The sequence below is a fragment of the Neovison vison genome, chromosome 13 (genome assembly GCF_020171115.1).
Source record: "Neovison vison isolate M4711 chromosome 13, ASM_NN_V1, whole genome shotgun sequence".
Lineage (NCBI taxonomy): Eukaryota > Metazoa > Chordata > Mammalia > Carnivora > Mustelidae > Neogale > Neogale vison.
The window spans coordinates 95320281-95342323 of NC_058103.1; the positions used below are offsets into that span (position 1 = coordinate 95320281).

At 38.5% G+C, this 22043-nt stretch overlaps 1 protein-coding gene across 1 annotated transcript; it reads left to right on the top strand.

Moving 5' to 3' along the window:
* Positions 1 to 11012: 11012 nt before the first annotated feature.
* On the top strand, positions 11013 to 16772 carry LOC122894623 (olfactory receptor 11H6-like). Its single transcript, XM_044232388.1, has 2 exons — positions 11013 to 11061; positions 15793 to 16772. Exons 1-2 carry the CDS (start codon positions 11013 to 11015, stop codon positions 16770 to 16772), a joined length of 1029 nt encoding a protein of 342 aa, XP_044088323.1.
* Positions 16773 to 22043: the final 5271 nt, after the last annotated feature.

The following is a 22043-nucleotide window of genomic DNA, read 5'->3' on the forward strand; positions in this document are numbered from 1 at the left end:
ATATTAACTTCTTAACAGATACATGATTTGCAAATATTTTGTCCTATCCTCTATGTTGCCTTTTCATTTTGTTGTTTCTTTTGTTATGTAGAAGCTGTCTGATAATATCCCACATCTGATTTTTACTGTTGTAGCTTATGTTTTTGGTGGCGTATACAAAAACTTGGTGCTAAGATCAGTGTCAAGGGATTTTTCCCTATGCTCTCTTCTAGGAATTTTGTGGATTCAGGCAGTATATTTATGTCTTTAATCCCTTGCAGCCTCCACTCAGCCAACAGGAGAAGAATTAGGCACAAACAAGTCAGCTTCAAGAGATTGGGAGCAGGGGACAACAGTCGAAAAGACTGCTGCATCTAGCAACTCCTCAGTCTCACTTTTATTAGATAGAAACAATAGCCAACAAAGGAACCCATGAAGTTCAAACATTAGTCGCATGTCTTGTGGAGATAGAAGGAGGAGGATAAAGTTTATAGTTAACCAAGCACATTCAAAGAACTCATCTAAATAACAATAGGTGCTTCTGGGAAGAGAAAGGAGCTATAACAGAAAAGGGAAGCAGGCAGTATTTCTGTCCCCCCTGAGCTTACCTGGTGTTCTGGCTGCTCAGCTTCCCTGAAGGAGGCAATTTAAAGCCCTGAGCTGGCATGGCATCCCCGGCTGCCCAGCTTCAGGGTCCTATATCATCCTTCTCCCCAAAGACCTGTTGCCAGTATATGTTTTTCTTAAGGCCCTAAATGTGCTTGGTAATTAATAAAATCCTCCATGGGTTATATTTTAAGTAACAAATTGTTCCAAGGGGCAGTACCAGTCCTTTAACTTTAATGAACATCAATAAATAAATAAGTAAATAAATAAGTCAGTAATCCATTTCAAGTTAATTTTTTGTGTTCTTTTTTTGTTTTTTTTTTTGTTGTTGTTTTTTATTGATTTTTTATTTCTTTTCCACGTAACAGTATTCTTTACTTTTTCACCACACCCAGTGCTCCATGCAATCCCTGACCTCTGTAATACCCACCACCTGGTGCCACAACCTCCAGCCCCTCTGCTCCTTCAAACCCCTCGGATTGTTTTTCAGTGTCCATAGTCTCTCATTGATGAAGTTCTAGAACCTAGGTGAGGTGGGCTGAGGTCCGGAGCCGATGACCAAGAAAGAATTCTTGAGACATCTTTGGTGCAAAATGGTGGTTTATTAAAGCACGGGGACAGGACCCGTGGGCAGGCAGAGATGCAGCCACCCTGGGTTGTGGGGGATGGCAGGTTATGTACCCTGCAGTTGGGGGAAGGTGAGGGGAAGGGAGGTTTCAATAGAGTTTTCATATGCTAAAGGGGGCCTACAAGGTGCCAGGATGTCAGAGGCCTACCAGAGGCCTTGCCCTTGTGGCTTGTTCAATGTTGTCTTTAGACCAGCTATTAACATTAAGATAGCTGGGAGACTTTTTGGTGGGATGTCACAATCCTGCTATCAATCGCCTTTGTTAGTGAGATTTAGGACATTTGTAAGCCAAGGGAGACTTCTGTCTAGCAGGATTGTGAGCTCTGCAAGTTAACTATTTGCTTATTGTTCATGGCAGTCAGGACTGCCTGAGGGATGCTACACATATGACAGAGGGGGAGCGGATGGAGAGGGGGGTGCAAGGCAACAGCTTTTGCTTTGTCTTCAGCCAGTCCCATGCTCCCTCATCATCATGATTCACCTCCCCTTCCACTTTACCTCAACCCCCTTCTCTCTAACTCCCCATGTCCTCCATGCTTTTTGTTATGCTCCACAAATAAGTGAAACCATATGATAATTGACTCTCTCTGCTTGACTGATTTCACTCAGCATAATCTCTTCCAATCCTGTCCATGTTGCTACAAAAGTTGGGTATTCATCCTCTCTGAGGGAGGAATAATACTCCATAGTGTGTATGGACCACATCTTCCTTATCCATTCGTTCGTTGAAGGGCATCTTGGTTCTTTCCACCATTTGGCGACCGTGGCCATTGCTGCTATAAACATTGGGGTACAGATGGCCCTTCTTTTCACGACATCTGTATCTTTGGGGTAAATACACAGGAGTGCAATTGCAGGGTCATAGGGAAGTTCTATTTTTAATTTCTTGAGGAATCTCCATACTGTTCCCCAAAGAGGCTGCACCAACTTGCATTCCCACCAACAGTGGAAGAGGGTTCCTCTTTCTCCACATCGCCTTCAACACATGTTGTTTCCTGTCTTGTTAATTTTGGCCATTCTAACTGGTGTAAGGTGATATCTCAAAGTGGTTTTAATTTGAATCTCTCTGAGGGCTAGTGATGAACATTTTTTCATGTGTCTGGTAGCCATTTGTATGTCTTGATTGGAGAAGTGTCTGTTCATATCTTCTGCCCTTTTTTTTTTTTAAGATATTATTTATTTATTTGACAGAGAGAAATCACAAGTAGACTGAGAGGCAGGCAGAGAGAGAGAGGGAAGCAGGCTCCCCGCCGAGCAGAGAGCCCGATGCGAGACTCGATCCCAGGACCCTGAGATCATGACCTGAGCCAAAGGCAGCGGCTTAACCCACTGAGACACCCAGGTGCCCCCATTTTTTGATATGATTGTCTGCTTTGTGTATGTTGAGTTTGAGGAGTTCATTATAGATCCTGGATATCAATCTTTTGTCTGTACTGTCATTTGCAAATATCTTCTCCCATTCCATGGGTTGCCTCTTTGTTTTTCTGACTGTTTCGTTTGCTATGCAGAAGGTTTTGATTTGATGAAGTCCCAAAAGTTTGTTTTCGTTTTTGTTTCCTTTGCCTTTGGAGACATATCTTTTATTTATTTATTTATTTATTTGTCAGGGATAGAGGAAGAGAGAGCCAGCGAGCACAGGCAGAGAGGCAGGCAGAGGCAGAGGGAGAAGCAGGCTCCCTGCCGAGCAAGGAGCCCGATGTGGGACTCGATCCCAAGACACTGGGATCATGACCTGAGCTTAAGGCAGCCGCTTAACCAACTGAGCCACCCAGGCGTCCCTCTTTGGTGACATATCTTGAAAGTTGCTGTGGCTGATATCGAAGAGATTATTGCCTATGTTCCCCTCTAGGATTCTGATGGATTCCTGTCTCACGTTGAGGTCTTTTATCCATTTTGAGTTCATCTTTGTGTACGGTGTAAGAGAATGGTCGATTTTCATTCTTCTGCATATAGCTGTCTAGTTTTCCCAGCACCATTTCTTGAAGAGACTGTCTTTTTTCCACTGTATATTTTTTCCTGTTTTGTCGAAGGTTAATTGACCATGGAGTAGAGGGTCCATATCTGGGCTCTCTACTCTGTTCCATTGATAAATGTGTCTGTTTTTATGCCAGTATCATGCTGTCTTGGTGATCACAGCTTTGTAATAAAGCTTGAAAGCAGGTAACGTGATGCCCCCAGTTTTATTTTTGTTTTTCAACATTTCCTTAGCGATTCTGGGTCTCTTCTGATTCCATACAAATTTTAGGATTATTTGCCCCAGCTCTTTGAAGAATACTGGTAGAATTTTGATGGGAATCGCATTAAAAGTATAGATTGCTCTAGGCAGTATAGACATTTTAACAATGTTTATTCTTCCGATCCAAGAGCATGGAATGGTCTTCCATCTTTTTGTGTCGTCTTCAATTTCTTTCATGAGTGTTCTGTAGTTCCTCAAGTACAGATCCTTTACCTCTTTGGTTAGGTTTATTCCCAGGTATCATATGGTTCTTGGTGCTTCAGTAAATGGAATTGATTCTCTAATTTCCCTTTCTGTATTTTCATTGTTAGTGTATAAGAAAGCCACTGATTTCTGCACATTGACTTTGTACCCTGCCATGTTACTGAAATGCTGTATGAGTTCTAGTAGTTTGGGGGTGGAGTCTTTTGGGTTTTCCATATAAAGAATCATGTCATCTGCAAAGAGAGAGAGTTTGACTTCTTCATTACCAATTTGGATACCTTTTATTTCTCTTTGTTGTCTGATTTCTGTTGCTAGGACTTCTAATACTATGTTGAACAAGAGTGGTGAAAGTGGGCATCCTTGTCTTGTTCCTGATCTCAATGGGAAGGCTGCAAGCTTTTTCCCATTGAGGATGATATTTGCTGTGGGTCTTTCATAGATAGATTTGATGAGGTTCAGGAATGTTCCTTTTATCCCTATACTTTGAAGCGTTTTAATCAGGAATGGATGCTGGATGTTGTCAAATGCTTTTTCTGCATCAATTGAGAGGACCATGTGGTTCTTCTCTCTTCTCATATTAATTTGTGCTATCATATTGATTGATTTGCAAATGTTGAACCATCCTTGTAGCCCAGGGATGATCCCACCTGGTCATGGTGGATAATCTCTTTAATGTGCTCTTGGATCCTGTTTGCTAGGAACTTGTTGAGAATCTTAGCACACATATTCAGTTTTATTGGTCTGAAGTTCTCCTTTCTGGTAGGGTCTTTGCCTGGTTTGGGGATCAGGGTAATGCTGGCTTCATAGAAAGTGTCAAGAAGTTTTCCTTCTGCTTCAATTTTTTGAAACAGCTTCAGGAGTATAGGTGTTATTTCTTCTTTGAACGTTTGGTAGAATTCCCCAGGGAATCCATCAAGTCCTGGGCTCTTGTCTTTTGGGAGGTTTTTGATCACCGCTACAATCTTGTTGCTAGATATTGGTCTATTCAGGTTGTCACTTTCTTCCTGGTTCAGTTTTGGGAATTTATAGTTTTCCAGGAATGCATCCATTTCATATTGGTTGCTTAGCTATTGGCATATAACTGTTGATAATAACTTCTGATGATTGTTTCTACTTCCTTGGTGTTCATTGTGATCTCTCCCTTTGCATTCATAATTTTATGTGTTTGAGCTCTCTCTCTTTTCTTTTGGATTAGTGTGGCCAATGGTTTATCAATCTTATAGATTCTTTCAAAAAACCAGCTTCTAGTTTCATTGATACGTTCTACTGTATCTCTGGTTTCTACCTCATTGATCTCAGCTCTAATCTTGATTATATCCCTTCTTACATGTGGAGTTGGTTTGATTTGTTGTTGATTCTCTAGTTCTTTAAGGTGTAGAGACAGCTGCTGTGTTCTGGATTTTTCAAATTTTTTGAGGGAGGCTTGGATGGCTATATATTTCCCCCTTAGGACCGCCTTTGCTGTATCCCATAGGTTTTGGACCAAAGTGTCTTCATTCTCATTGGTTTCCATGAATTGTTTCGGTTCTTCTTTGATCTCCTGGTTGATCCAAGCATTCTTAAGCAAGGTGGCCTTTAGCTTCCAGGTGTTTGAGTTCCTTCTGAACTTGTCCTTGTGATTGAGCTCTAGTTTCAAAGCACTGTGATCCTAGAATATGCAGGGAATAATCTCAGTCTTTTGGTATCAGTTGAGTCCTGATTTGTGACCCAGTATGTGGTCTATTCTTTAGAAGGTTCCATGTGCACTTGAGAAGAATGAGTATTCTGTTGTTTTAGGGTGGCATGTTCTGTATATATCTATGAGGTCCATCTGGTCCAATGTGTCATTCAATGCTCTTGTTTCTTTATTGATTTTCTGCTTCAATGATCTGTCTATTTCTGAAAGAGGCATGTTAAGATCTCCTACAATTAGTGTATTTATATCAATATGACTCTTTATCTTGATTAACAGTTTTCTTATGTAATTGGCTGCTCCCATATTGGTGGCATAGAAATTTACAATTGTTAGATCATTGGTGGATAGTTCCTTTAAGGATTATGTAGTATCCTTCTGTATCTCTGACTACAGACTTTAGTTTAAAATCTAATTTGTCTGATATGAGAATCGCTACCCTGACCTTCTTTTGAGGCCCATTGGCATGAAAGATGCTCTCCATCCCTTCACTTTCAGTCTGGGTGTATCTTTAGGTTCAAAATGGGTCTTTTTAGACAACATATGGATGGGTCCTGTCATTTTACCCAATCTGCAACCCTGTGCCGTTTTATGGGTGCATTTAGGCCATTCACTTTGAGAGTGATTATTGATAGATACGTTTTTATTGACATCGTGTTACCTTTGAAGTCTCTCTTTCTGTAGATTATCTCTATATTTCTGTTCAATGTTATTCTTAGGATTTTTCCTCTTTTATAGAACCCCCCTTAATATTTCCTGCAGTGTCGGCTTGGTGGTTGCATAGTCTTTTAAGCCTTGCCGGTCTTGGAAACTCTTTATCTCTCCATCCATTTTGAATGTCAGTCTTGCTGGATAAAGTATTCTTGGCTGCATGTTCTTCTCATTCAGTACCCTGAATATATCTTGCCAGCCGTTTCTGGCCAGCCAGGTCTCTGTGGACAGGTCTGACATTTTTCTGATGGGCTTTCTTCTGTAAGTATGGAGCCTTTTTTTCCTAGAGGCTTTCAGGAGATTATATCTACAATTATGATTCCTTAATTTGACTATCATGTGCCTTCATGTTTTTCTGGAATCTATAATCTTGGGTGGAGGCTGTTCCACCTCTAGTACATGAACGCTGCTTCCATTCGTGAGATTGAGAAAATTTTCATGGAGAACTTGTTCCATTATATCTTCTAGACTTCTTTCTTTCTCCTCCCCTTCAGGGATTCCAATAATTCTGACGTTGGAATATTCCATGGCATCATTCATTTCCCTAATTCTGTTTTTGTGGTTTCTAAGCTGTTTGTTCCAGGCTTCCTCTTGATCCTTTCTCTCTATCTGTTTGTCCTCCAGATCACTAATTCTTTCTTATGTCTCAGTTACCCTAGCTTTGAGAGAGTTTAGATTAGATTGGAACTCATTGAGAGCATTGTGAACCTCAACCCTCGTAGCTTTTAGCTCTGCCCTAACATTGTGAACATCCTTTCTGGTCGCTTTCAGCTTGGCCATGATCAATTCCATTTGGTCATCCATGGCTTTCTCCAACCTAGCTATTGCCTGGATAATTGTTAGCCTGCATTCTCTTTCTGACATATTGTCTATGTTGATAGCCATTAGCTCTGTTGCAGAAGGTCCATCCTATGTATTTTTCTTCTGTTGGGCATTCCTCTTCCTAGTCATTTTGGTGAGAGATGGCTGAACAGATGTAGCTGGATGTATCAACTGTGGTGCAGTCGGTGTGCACCCTCGAACCTTTCTGAGCAATCAGGATTCCCCACCCTAACGAGAGAAAAAGGAAAAGAAAAAGAAAAAAAAAGTGAGAGAGAGAGAGATAGGAAAGAAAGGGAAGATGAAAGAGAAGGTTCACCCCAAATGGGCTCTAAGGTAAGATTTATGAGGTATACAAACAAAAACAGACAAACAAAAAGACTGATAAAAGTATATGACAAGAGAAAAAATATATATACATATGCAAATAAAGGAAGAACCTCGTCAAAAAGAACCCCAAGTGTAAGATTTATATACTATCGGGACAAACACAAAAACACAGAAGCAATGGTGGAAAAAAAAAAGATGGGAGAGAGGTTATAAATTCTCAGTGTGGGCGAGGAAGGTTGTTTTGATTCTTCCTGGATGTATCTTGATATCTTTGTTGAAGAACTCAACTTTCCTAAAATAAAGCGGGATTAAAAATTGGTTTACCTATAAGGGTAGTATTGATTGGGGAAAGGGGACTACTTTGAAATTTAACTCTATGTGAATATTAGAAAATAAAAATAAAAAAGCAATAAACTATACTAAACTAACCTAATATTAAAAAAAAAGAAATTCAAAAAATAGAAATGCAAAAGAAAAACACAGGTGTATGTATCAAAAAGTTCAGGTTAGAAGGTTATTATGGAATTTGATGTACTGGACAGCTCGCTGTGATGGTAAATAGGTTAAAAAATTATCTATATAAAAAATAATGAACCAGAATAGTGAGAACAAATTAAAAATAAAAGTTATCCTATGAAGTAGTGGTGGTGGTTCTCTTGTAGTCTTTTTTTTTTTTTTTTTTTTTTCTTTCCTGGTTGGTTTTCTGGGGGAGGGGCCAGCCACGTGGGTTTTCAGTCCATGATGTTCCCTGAGTTAAGTCCTCCTGCCCCCCTGAAGGGGGTGGGCTCTGAGGAAACCGGTTTTTTCAGGCTTTTGTTCTCTGGAGGTTTTTATGTTTGTTCACATTTTTTTTTCCTCTCGCCTTGACCGCTTTTGATGGTTTTTGTAGGTTTAGAGGAACGCAAACTGCATCCTGACCTCCCTCTCAGAGAGAAGCCTCTGTCTGTTCTTCTGTGGGTGTTGCAGAGCCCATATAAATTTCCCCTTGGCCGCTGGCAGAGCAGGTTCCAAGTCGTGGTCCCTGGGGATGCAGGACCTTCTGCTTGTACCCCAAACCACGGCAACTGTGGCTATCTGGGCAGCTCCAGACCCTCAGAGAGGTTCTAAGCAGGGATTGCACACTTAGATTTTCCCACTGGCCCAGGCTGGGAGTGCCTGGTCTCTCTGGGTCTAAGATCGCCGGCTTGCACGCACCTCTTTCAGTGGATGCTGTGGGTCGTGTGTGTCTCAGGCTCTGAGAACGGGGCGCAGGTCCTAAAGCACCAGGCTGGGCATTCACGCACCTCTCTCAGGGGAGAGTATGGGGCGCGCATCTTAGGCTCTGAAACAATGGTGTGGGTCAAAGAGCGCCGGCTGGGCCTTTGTACCTCTCTCAGGGGAGGATGAGGGGCATGTGCATCTCAGGCTCTGTAGCAAGGCTCGCACGTTCTGCCATCTGGCATGGCTCCCATCCCCTCACAGGAGCCAGACCCCACGCAATCTCGGGCGCTCTGGTGGCTCAGGGACCAAAGCCTGGTTTCTCCACTGCACTCTCTCTGGCTCAGCTCCAGGGGAGGCTGTCCTGGGACCAGGGACTTAAGCCCCTGTACCAAGCCACCCCAATTCCCACAATTTCCACCCCCCCTCCCCCGTGATCCTTTGCTCTTTTGGAGTGCTTTCAACCAGTCTCTAAGTTAATGCTGGTCCCCAAACGCAGGGCACTCTCACTCGTATTAGGGGTATTACTTTCCAACAGGTCACCTCTGGTGGCTCCCTCCCCTTTTATTTATCTTCTGATATCAGTCTGTCGTTCCCACTCCGCTTTACCTGCCCACTGGCGTCTTCTACCCCTGTAGAGATCCAGACGTGTATAATTCTGATCTCAGGCTGATTTCTTGCGTGATCGGAATTCTTTGGTAGGTAATCAGCTCACTTTAGGGTACAGGTTGAAAAGGCGCCTCCTCCTACTTCCCTGCCATCTCATCCCCCCCTATAGGTTTTCTTTAGAAATGGCACATTTATAGGACACCTGTGTGGTTTAGTCAGTTAAGCATCTTCCTTCAGCTCAGGTCATGATCCCAGGATCCTGAGATCAAGTCCCACATGAGGCTCTTTGCTCAGCAGGGAGCCTGCCTTTCCCTCTGCCTGCTGCTCTCTCCCCCTGGTTATGCACTCATGCTTGTTCTGATGAAAAAGAAATAAAGTCTTTTAAAAAAAAAAAGTTATATTTAAATTTGTCATATACTACATTGGACAAACCAAGTTACATTGGCTAGCGTAACATTTGTGAGACATGGATATATAATCCTTTTACAGGAAGGACAGTGAATCACTTGAAACAGTAACTCTCTTTACTATTGTGGCCATTCTTGTTTGTACTTGATTTTAATTGGATTGCTTCACATTTTATTATTATAGAATGTTTCAGCCATTTATTTCTGGTGCAGAGATTCTTTACCAAGTAGAGAAATTTTCTTCTATCTCTGGTTTATTATGAAGTCTATCAAAAATGGGTGTTCAATTTTATCTTTACTTTTACTTTTTCTACCATTAGTAAGATGTTCCTATATTTTTCTATCAGTCAATGATTTTAAAAAGTTATGTTTATATATTATATTTACATATGATGTAAATGAGGTAATATTGAATATCTCTTAAAGGGCTGACCTCTATTTGATCATATTCTATTATTTGGAAATACTCTACTCAAGATATGTGTTAATATTAGATTTAAAATCTTCATAGCTCCAGTTATTATACCAAAGGTCTCAAAAACTTGGGGATCATTACATAAATTTTGTTTATTCATAAAATGTTGATGCTATACTATGGAGCCATTAAAAGGCATTAGCAAAGTACTTAACTACAAGAGAAATTTCCATAAATGTCTTTCTTATTTAAAGAAATTTACTCATGGGCGCCTGGGTGGCTCAGAGGGTTAAGCCTCTGCGTTCAGCTCAGGTCATGATCTCAGGGTCCTGGGATCCAGTCCTGCATCGGGCTCTCTGCTCAGCGGGGAGTCTGCTTCCCCCTCTCTCTCTCTCTACCTGCCTCTCTGCCTACTTGTGATCGCTCTGTCAAATAAATAAATAAAATCTTAAAAAAAAAAAAAAGAAATTTACTCATTATTAAAGAATGCATCTCAGTGTTTGTGATTGTGGTGAGCTTGGGGTGGAACAAATAAATTGAAGTTAAGATGATAAATAGTCTGGAACAAAAGAAGAGAGTCTTTGATGTGCTTAAGTGCACAGGCTCCTAATCTCTGTGTTAACCTATATTCCACAGTCTTTTCTCTAAGATTGGAAAGAGGTCTTATTGCCAGAATCACAACTTTTTCTTTATCCTCAGAGAGAAGGTTACTTCTACCACAGTTAAACAGCAAACTTATACCTGCCCAAATCATTTTATGTGTTTGTATTTCTCTTGTTATTCCAAATAAAAAAATCTGTGAATTAAAGTAGGAAACGTGTTTGAATTTGAAACAAATTCCAGCATGCTGAATGAGGAAATGGAGCCATTGTTTTATAAATACCCTCTCTAGAGAGCCACTCCCCAAAGATGATCCTCACAGAAAGTAAAAGGGCTTCCTATTTCAGTTGTTCATTTTGTTCTGTGTAGATCATGAGACTATGATTCTCTTTTCAACTGTCAAGTTTCCTGTTGCTTTGTCAGTTTATGTAAGCAAAAGAAGTATAAGAGGGCAAGCCTGAAGAGGCCCATGACTGCTTTTGTAATGTTCTTCTAAAAGGGTCTGCAGTTCTGTGAACCCCCACAGTAGTGCATGGAACACTATCATATTTGTTCTTTTTCTGAGATCTGAGACTAGAGTTTTCACTGTGATATAGAAGATGGTGTTCAACCATACAGATTTCTATGATACCCCTATTGTATCTACAGGTAAGGTAAAGCTCACATGACTCCAAGCCCCTCTATGTCCCCCTTCCACCCATTCCTAGTTTTATATTCCACCACTTAATATATGAATTATGAAAATAGTTTTTCTTCAGAATTAAAGCCAGGCATTTTTTTTAGAGCTTATAAGCAAATGTTACTTCAAAAATGTATTAGAACTCTTAAAGTAGTTTGCTAGTTTCCCATTTGTATTGCTCTGTATAGGAGTTGGGGTCTGTAGGTAGAGAAAATTCCAGTAAGTGAATGTGTTTCTAGTAAGTGACTATTTCCTTCAATGAAACTCAAGTGATATATTGCCTATTGCCCTGTTAATTTCTGTTATTTTTAGAGGATAAGAAAGAAGGAAATTTTATTCATGTTTTACAGAATTTGAGGATTAGCTCTCTGAGCACAGTGAACTTTGACATAGCTTTATGAATGATACATATTTGACTTTAATGTCTAGTAAGTAATTTGCCTTTTCTATGCCTTGTTCGATGATGTTTTCTAATTGGTAGCACAATATTCTACTTTCAAGATATCTGTATTTTTTCTATTCTTTATTTTTAAGTTTTGGTACTCACATTCCTGTCCTTATTTCAATCTGCAAAAATTTTTTTATATGTTAAAGATGAGGATTTTTATGAATATCTTTAAAATTTATTTCCCTTTGAGGGACATCTAAGTGACTCAATGGGTTAAACGGCTGCCCTGGGCTCAGGTCATGATCCCAGGGTTCTGGGATCCAGCCCCGAATCAGGCTCCCTGCTCAGTGGGGGGCCTCCTTCTCTGTCTGTCTCTCTGCCTGCCACTCTGCCTGCCTGCGCGCTCTCTCTCTCTGACAAATAAATAAAATCTTTAAAAAATTCCTTTTGAAGAAAGACAGTATTTTACATATCAGTTTTTCAACTTGAAAATGTTTGTAAAAACCCATCCTCTCTCGTTTCATAAATATATGTAATAGGTATGTGAATATATGTGTGTCCATATATAAAATGAAATAGATTTAACTTTCATACATATTCAGCTACACTGGAGAAAGAGTTTACAAAAAGAGAAGGTAAATACAAAGTTGGGGGAGGAGACAAGAGAAAGAAGAACTTGATTGGCTAGTAGGCTAGACTCCCAGCAGTTGTTTTATGAAATCTGGAGATGTATCACATGTGAATAAATTATAGACATGGAAAGAATTGCAAGGTATTTAAACATACACACACACATGCATGCATATACTCGTAATAGAAAAAAGCCAAATGAAACAATGAGAAATAGGTAGACACTAAGATGTTTAGAGACATTTCCACACACATAAAGAGATAGAAGAATAAATGAAGAAAAACATGAAGAGGGAAAACCTGAAGTTGATGGCAGAAGTAAGAGGAGATTGTTGAGGGTTTACATGGGCTACAATTTTGTAACACTGTGTTACATACTAAATCCAGGGCCTCAGTCTGGGTTCTTATCTGAGATTACTTTGGAATTTAGATGAAATTACTGTTTTAGAAAAATTCTTCCTAAGTATGAGTCTGTTGCTTTTCAAATTTCAAAGTTTGTTTTTAAGAAAAACCTTAAAATTATGTAATTCCTGGGGCATCTGGGTGGCTCAGTGGGTTAAAGCCTCTGCCTTCAGCTCAGGTCATGATCCCAGGGTCCTGGGATCAAGCCCCACATCAGGCTCTCTGCTCAGCAGGGAGAATGCTTCCCCCTCTCTCTCTGCCTACTTATGATTTCTGTCAAATAAATAACTAAAATATTTTAAAAAGTATATAATTCCTTTAAAGAATATGAATATATGTGATTAAGACTTTAGTACTATGGATTAATTTATTTTTCTTCTTTATTTGCTCTTAATTTCCAAACTGTCCTATTTTATAGTTCATTTTTTCCAACTTTATTGAGGTATAATTGACAAATAAAAATTGTATGTATTAAGGGTACAATGACATGATTTGATATGCATCATAAAATGATGGCCATAGTCAAACTAATTAACCAAGCTAATTATCCATCACCTCCTGTAGTTTTACTTTTCCTGTACTTTTACTTTGCTTGAGTTACAAGATGAGTAAGTTCTACAGATCTAATGTACAGCATGGTAGCAATAGTTAATAATAATAATTTGTATACTTGAAATCTGCTGTGTCCTCACAGCATTATTTACAGTTTAACATGCAAGTATCTATGTAATTCGAAACCCAAACCAAACCAAAACAAAAAATATAAACTTTTCATTTTATTTATAGATAGACATAATTTTTGCAAAGTAAGTGGTTTTCAAACTTGTTGATTTCAGGACCCCTCCAAATCTTAAAACTCATCAAATACCCCAAAGTGGTTTTGTTCATATGAGTTATAGCTATTCATATTTACCATTTAGAAATTAAAACAATAAAGTTTATACTAAACTCCTTTTAAAGTGGCAGTAATAAAGTAATCACATTACCATAAATGTCAATTTAAAGATAATTGTTTTTGTCAGCATAAAAAAATTAATAGAAAGTGTTGTGTTTTTAAACATTTTTAATAAATTTCTTTAATGTTTACTTTAAGAGAAAACAGTAGGATGTTGTTTGGTTTTAAACACTAGACATTTGTTGTGAGATCAAACATTTTGGTAGGAGATCACCCATCATGCAGTCTAGAAAACTCCATTCGGTAATCAAGAAAAAATAAGAGTGAATAAAATAAATGATATCTTAGCATTATTATGAAATTACTTTTGACCTTAATTCCTTGAAAAATCTTCAAAGACCATCAGGAGTCCTGAACATACTATGAGAACCACCATTTTCTAGACATCACTTTTGAGTCTTTGTCTTTTCTACATAAAACACCTGGGAGTTGAAGACTTACCCTCCATACCAATCATATGGTATTGAACAACTTCACTGAATACTGTCCTTACTCTCTCATATTTAAATTAATGATGATTATAATGCTGACTGTTAGACAACCAACTTAAAGGAAGTGTCCTCAGATAGTATTTGTTATTAGAACTGAAATTTTTTAAATGGCATTTCCTTCCTATAGGGAGGATTATGAATAGGAAACATACACACTTTCCTGGGCTGTCTTTGTTGACAAAAATTCAATGACTGTGATCTCTTTGACTTTCTGTGCAGCATCCTAAGTACTGAAATACAGTGAACATTTAAAAAATATATATACATGTGATTTTTTTTAAAGATTTTATTTATTTATTTGACAGACAGAGATCACAAGCAGACAGAGAAGCAGGCAGAGAGAGAGGAAGGGAAGCAGGCTCCCTGCTGAGCAGAGAGCCTGATGCGGGGCTCAATCCCAGAACCGTGGGATCATGACCCGAGGCAAAGGCAGACGCTTTAACCCACTGAGTCACTGCACGTAATATTACACTACATGTAATAATTTTAAGAGTGTATTTTTACTATTTTTACTGAAGGGAGCGATTGATATTTAAAACCTTTTTTTTTTCAGGTCTAATACTTTTATTTTTTTATTATGCCTAATTAGCCAACATATTCTACATCATTAGTTTTTGATGGAGTGTTCAACAACTCATCAGTTGCATGTAACACCCAGTGCTCATCACATCATGTACCCTCCTTGATGCACCCCCCAACCACCTCCCTTCTGGTACCCTCAGTTCCTTTCCCAGAGTCCAAAATCTCTCATGGTTTGTCTCCCTCTCTGATTTCTTCCCATTCAGTTTTCCCTTCTTTCCCCTGTGGTCCTCTGCAGTATTCCTTATGTTCCACATATGAGTGAAACCATATTATAATTGTCTTTCTCTGTATGAATTATTTCACTTAGCATAATCTCCTCCAGTTCCATCCATGTCAGTGTAGATGATGGGTATTCATCTCTTCTGATGGCAGAGTAATATTCCATGGTGTATATGGACCACATCTTCTTTATCCATTCATCTGTTGAAGGACAACTTGGCTCCTTCCAGTTTGTCTATTGTGGACCTTGCTGCTATGAACATGGGGTACAGGTGCCCCTTCTTTTCACAACATCTGTATCTTTGGGGTAAATACATAATAGTACAATTACTGGGTTGTAGTGTAGCTCTATTTTTAACATATAAGGAATCTCCATACTGTTTTCCAGAGTGGCTATACTAGCTTGCATTTCTACCAACAGTGTAAGAGCGTTCCCCTTTCCCCACATCCATGCCAACATTTGTTGCTTCCTGTATGTTAACTTTTTAATTTCTCATTTTAATGTTGACTTATAATCTATTCTAAAATAGATATGAGTGTTGCCCATAACCTAACAATAAAATTATTTATTAATTAATGAAACATTAATTATCTTGCATATAGTACTTAACAAATTGAATATTATTTTCAAATCCACTTGACATATTTCTCACAAATAGAGAAAAGATTATGGAACATTATTATCTTAATATCTTTGTATGTTAAAAATGCTGAGTTATCTCTTAGCTGTATTAATTCAGTCTGTATTCATTAACTACTTTACCAAACTTTGTAGATATTTGAATATAGAATTGCTTATGGTCAATACCAAAAATTTTTATTGTAACACTTAGGATGACAGGCAAGTATCTGTTCACTTTATCTTTGTTATATCTAGAATGGGACTATGAATAGTTAAAAATGATGAAGATATTTCTCCATGAGTTATATTATTTTATTGACATGCAGAGTAGTGTAATCATAATCAATATACTTGCCTTAGTAAGTAATACTAAAAGGTCGTTTATCTTATGGAAATTTGTTGTTTCTGCAGCATTACAAACAAATGAATATTCCAACATAAATAATTGCTCAAGCTCTGTGAGTGAATTCATTCTTTTGGGCTTCTCTTATACCTGTGAAATTCAGGTTTTCCTCTTTTCAGTCTTCTCTGGGACTTATATTCTGACACTAACTGGAAATCTATGCATTATCTGTGCTGTGAGGTGGGACCATCTACTGCAAACTCCAATGTACATCCTGCTGGCCAATTTTTCTTTTCTGGAAATCTGGTTTATCACCTCCACTGTCCCTAATATGCTGGCCAGCTTACTCTCTGAGACCAGCACCATCTCCTTCTATGGCTGCTTCCTCCAATCCTACTTCTTCTTCTCCATGGGTACCACTGAGACCTTCTTCTTGTCTGCCATGGCCTTTGACAGGTACCTTGCTATCTGCAGGCCCCTGCACTACCCCACTGTCATGACTGTTCAGCGCTGCATCAGAATAGGAGCTGGGTGCTGGGTGTGTGGATTCCTATACTTCCTCTTGCCTATGAACCTCATCTCTCAACTCCCATTTTGTTGTTGCAAGAAGATTGATCACTTCCTGTGTGACCCAGATATCCTTATAAAGCTGTCCTGTGTGCCAGCTCCTGCTACTGAGATCATCTGTGCCATCTATAACTCAGTCCTCATTTTCTCCACCTTCCTTTTTATTACCAGTTCCTACTTCCTGGTGATTAGAGCTGTGCTGAGGGTCCCCTCAGTAGAAGGTCAGCATAAGGCCTTCTCCACATGTGGCTCCCATCTGGCTGTGGTGTTCCTGTTCTATGGCTCTATCATGGTTGTATATGTAAGCCCAACAGCAGGCAATCCAGCTGAGATACAGAAGATTCTGAGTTTGTTCTATTCTGTTTTAACTCCTCTTTTCAACCCCTTGATCTATAGTTTCCGAAATAAGGAGATGAAGGTAGCTCTGAGAAAATTATTCAGGATTGTGATATTTAGTCAGAGGCATGGAAAAAATCTTTGAAGTACTTTTGTTTACAACTGAAAAAAATGTATGTGAATAAATAATTAAAAGCCTGATATTCAGTTGTATAAATGGAATTAGGTATTTTGGGATTCAGGAACAGTCATTGTAATAGAATTTTTATAAATGTAACTGTATCCATCTCTTCATTTTTGTAAGGAAAATTATTAATAGTAAAATCTTTCAAATTCAAATAAAAATAAATAAAAAAATCACTAATCTTTCTGACCCTTAGATTTAATACTAGTTAAAATTTTGCTGGTAATATCACACACATTCATACATGCAGTCAATCTGACCTTTATTTTACCTTTATTGCTAAAATTTTCTCAAATGAGTCAAAAGTTATGTATGCTGAATTTAGATGATGAACATTTTGTCATGTCTATTAGCTATTTGTATGTCTTCTTTGGAGAAGTGTCAGTTTGTAGCTTCTGCCCATTTTTTGATGTGATTATCTGTTTTGTGTGTGTTGAGTGGAGGAGTTCTTTATAGATCTTGGATATCAGTCCTTTGTAATGTCATTTGCGAATATCTTCTCCCATTCCATGGATTGCCTCTTTGTTTTGTTGACTGTTTCCTTTGCTGTGCAGAAGTTTTTGATCTTGATAAAATCCCAAAAGTTCATTTTTGGTTTTGTTTCCTTTGCCTTTGGAAACATATCTTGAAAGAAGTTGCTGTGGCCATTATTAAAGAGGTTAGTGCCTATGTTCTCCTCTAGGATTTTGATAGATACCTGCCTCACATTGAGGTCTTTTATCCATTACTTTTCTTTTTTTTTTTTAAGACTTTATTTATTTGTTTGTTAGGCAGAGATCACAAGTAGGCAGAGAGGCAGGCAGAGAGAGAGAGATGGGGAAGCAGGCTCCCTGTTGAGCAGAGAGCCTGATGCAGGGCTCGATCCCAGAACCCTGGGATCATTACCTGAGCCAAAGGCAAAGGCTTTAACCCACTGAGCCACTCAGGCACCCACTTTTATCCATTTTGAGTTTATCTTTGTGTATGGTATAAGAGAATGGTCAAGTTTCATTCTTCTACACATAGCTGTCCAATTTTCCCAGAACCATTTATTAAAGAGACTGTCTTTTTTCCACTGTATATTTTTTCCTGCTTTGTCAAAGGTTATTTAACCATAGAGTTGAGGGTCCATGTCTGGGCTCTATACTCTGTTCCACTGGTCTATGTGTCTATGCCAGTGACATGCTGTCTTGGTGATCAGAGCTTTGTAGTAAAGCTTGAAATCAGGCAACGTGATACCCCCAGTTTTGTTTTTCTTTTTCAACAGTTCCTTAGCAATTTGGGATCTCCTCTGGTTCCATACAAATTTTAGGATTGTTTGTTCCAGCTCTTTGAAAAATGCTGGTGGCATTTTAATCAGGATGGCATTGAAAATATAGATTTCTCTAAGCAGTATAGACATTTTAACAATGTTTATTCTTCTGATCCAAGAGCATGGAATGGTCTTCCATCTTTTTGTGTCTTCTTCAATTTATTTCATGAGTGTTCTGTAGCTCCTCAAATAGAGATCCTTTACCTCTTTGGTTAGGTCTCTTCCCAGGTATCTTATTGTTCTTGGTACTATACTAAATGGAATCAATTCTCTAATTTCCCTTTCTATATTTTCATTGTTAGTGTATAAGAAAGCAACTGATTTCTGTACATTGATTTTGAATCCTGTCACATTATTGAATTGCTGCATGAGTTCTAGTAGTTTGAGGGTGGAGTCTTTGCAGAACACAATGCTTTGAAACTGGACCTCAACCACAAGTAAAAATTTGGAAGGAATTCAAATACTTGGAAGCTAAAGACCACCATGCTTAAGAATGCTGGGATCAACCAGGAAATCAAAGAAGAACTTAAACAACTCATGGAAACCAATGAGAATGAAAACACTTCGGTCCAAAACTTATGGGATATGGGGATTTGGCGAAGGCAGTCCTAAGGGAGAAATACATAGCGATCCAAGCCTTCCTCAAAAAACTGAAAAGTCCAGAATATACCAGCTGTCTCTACACCTTAAAGAACTGAAGAATCAACAATAAATTAAGCCAACTCCACACACAAGAAGGGAAATAATCAAGATTAGAGCAGAGATCAATGAGACAGAAACTAGAGATACAGTAGAACACATCAATGAAACTAGAAGCTGGTTTTTTGGAAGAATCAGTAAGATAAATAAACCACTGACCAAACTAATCCAAAAGAAAAGAGAGAGGACCCAAATAAAATGATGGATGAAAAGGGAGAGATTACAACTAACATCAAGGAAATAAAAACTGTCATCAGAAATGATTATAAACAGTTATATGCCATTAAGTTGAGCAACCTAGATGAAATGGATGCATTCCTGGACACCTATAAATTTCTAAAACTGGATAAGGAAGAAATTGGCAACCTGAATAGATCAATATCTAGAAACAAGATTGAAGCAGTGATCATAAAACCTCCCAAAAAATAAGAGCCCAGGACCTGATGGATTCCCTGGAGAATTCTACCAAACATTCAAAGAAGAAATAATACCTATTCTCCTGAAGCTGTTTCCAAAAAAATAGAAACAGAAGGAAAACATCCAGACTCTTTTTATGAAACCAGCATTACCTTGATCCCCAAACCAGGCAAAGACCCACCAAAAAGGAGAATTTCAGACCAATATCCCTGATGAATATGGATGCCAAGATTCTCAACAAGATCCTAGCTAATAGGATCCAACAGTACATGAAAAAGATTATCCACCATGACCAGGTGGGATTTATCCATGGGAGGCAAGGGTGGTTCAGTATTTGCAAATCAATGTAATAGAACAAATTAATAAGAGAAGAGTGAAGAACCACATGGTCCTCTCAATTGATGCAGAAAAAGCATTTGACAAGATACAGCATTCATTCCTGATTAAAACGATTCAACTCACTTCAAAATATAGGGTTAGAGGTAACATTCCTCAAATTCATAAAATCGATCTGTGAAAAAAGCACAGCAAATATAATCCTCCATGGGGAAATGCTGATATCATTTCCTTTATTTTTTTTTAATTTTTAACTTATTTTCAGTGTAACAGTATTCATTGTTTTTGCACCACACCCAGTGCTCTATGCAATCTGTGCCCTCTCCAATACCCATCACCAGGTTCCCCCAACCTCCCACCCCCCACCCCTTCAAAACCCTCAGATTGTTTTCCAGACTCCATAGTCTCTCATGGTTCACCTCCCCTTCCAATATCCCTCAACTCCCTTCTCCTCTCCATCTCCACTTGTCCTCCATGCTATTTGTTATGCTCCACAAATAACTGAAACCATATGATAATTGACTCTGTCTGCTTGACTTATTTCACTGAGCATAATCTCTTCCAGTCCTGTCCATGTTGCTACAAAAGTTGGGTATTCATCCTTTCTGATGGAGACATAATACTTGTTTGTATTCTTTCAGGAAATATATATTCAAATCCCTTGAGCACTTAAATTGGGTTATTTGTCTTTTTATTGTTGAATTATATAAAGTATAAATAACATATTTTAGACATATGTCCCTTACCAGATATGTAATCTGCAATTATTTTCTCCTAATCTGTAGACTTTTTACTTTCTTGAATATATCCTTTGAAGTTTTGACTTTTTTGTAGTTTTTAAATAAGTTTTTAAATTTATTTTTATTTGAATTCAAGTTAGTTAACCAATATGTATTATTAGTTTCAGGGTAGAGTTTAGTGATTGATCAGTTGCATATAACACCAAGTGCTCAGTTTCCCATCCTTATGCCCTCCTTAATGCTCATTAGCCAATTATCCCATCCCCCCAACCACATCCCCTCTAAAACCTTTCAGTTTGTTCCCCATAGTTAAGAGTCTCTTTGGTTTGCCTCTCTGTTCTTACTTTATTTTATTTTTCCTTCCCTTCCTGTATGTTAATCTGTTTTGTTTCTTAAATTCCACAAATTTCACATAAGTGAAATCATATAGTAGTTGTCTTTCTCTGAATGACTTACTTCACTTCACATAATACCCTCTAGTTCCACCCATGTTGTTGCAAATGGCCAGATTTCATTCTTTTTGATGGCTAAGTAATAATATTCCATTCTATATATGTCACATCATCTTTATCCATTCATCCATCAGTGGACATCTGCGCTCTTTCCATATTTTGGCAATTGAGGACATTGCTGCTGTAAAAATTGAAGTGCATGTTTCCCTTTGAATCAATATTTTGGTATCCTTAGTTTTTTGTTGTTGTTGTTGTTCTGTTTTTCTTTTTTAAAGCCTGTGCATTCTCTTTATTTTCTTAACATCTTTTATTTTTTTCAGTGTTCCAAGATTCATTGTTTATGCACCACATCCAGTGCTCCATGCAATATATATCCTCCATAATACCCACCACCAGGCTCACCCATTCCTCCACCTCTCTCCCCTCCATAACCCTCAGTTTGTCTCAGAATCCACAGTCTCTCATCTTTCATCTCCCCCTCCGATTTCCCCCAATTCACTTTTCCTATCTTTCTCCTAATGTCCTCCATGTTATTCCTTATATTCCTCAAGTAAATGAAACCATATGATATTGACTTTCTCTGCTTGACTTATTTCATGCAGCATAATCTCCTCCAGTCCTGTCCATGTTGATACAAAAGTTGGATATTCATCCTCTCTGATGGCTGTGTAAGATTTCATTGTATATATGGACCACATCTTCTTTATCCATTTGTCTTTTTTTTTTTCAATTTATTTTTCAGAAAAACATTATTCATTATTTTTTCACCACACCCAGTGCTTCATGCAAGCCGTGCCCTCTATAATACCCACCACCTGGTACCCCAACCTCCCACCCCCCCCGCCACTTCACACCCCTCAGATTGTTTTTCAGAGTCCATAGTCTCTCATGGTTCACCTCCCCTTCCAATTTATCTTTTGAAGGGTATTTCAGCTCTTTCCACAGTTTGGCTTTTGTGGACATTGCTACTATGAACATTGGGGTATATATGGCCCTTCTTTTCACAACATCTGTACCTTTGGAGTAAATAACCAGTAGTGTAATTTTGGGTCCATAGGGTAGCTCTATTTTTAATTTTTTGAGGAATCTCCACACTGTTTTCCAAAGTGGCTGTACCAACTTGCATTCCCACCAACAGTGGGAAAGGTCCTCTCCAAAACCTCTCCACATCCTCCCCAACACTTGTTTCCTGTCCTGTTGATTTTGGCCATTCTAACTGGTATAAGGTCATATCTCAATGTGGTTTTAATTTGAACTTCCCTGATGGCTAGCGATGATGAACAGTTTTCATCTGTCT

Bases quoted from the DNA above. Each gene is read 5' to 3' on its own strand.
- LOC122894623 (XM_044232388.1), top strand. From the start codon at position 11,013: ATGGTGTTCAACCATACAGATTTCTATGATACCCCTATTGTATCTACA. The intron at 11,062-15,792 runs GTAAGGTAAAGC...TTGTTTCTGCAG, and splicing joins TACCCCTATTGTATCTACAG to CATTACAAACAAATGAATAT.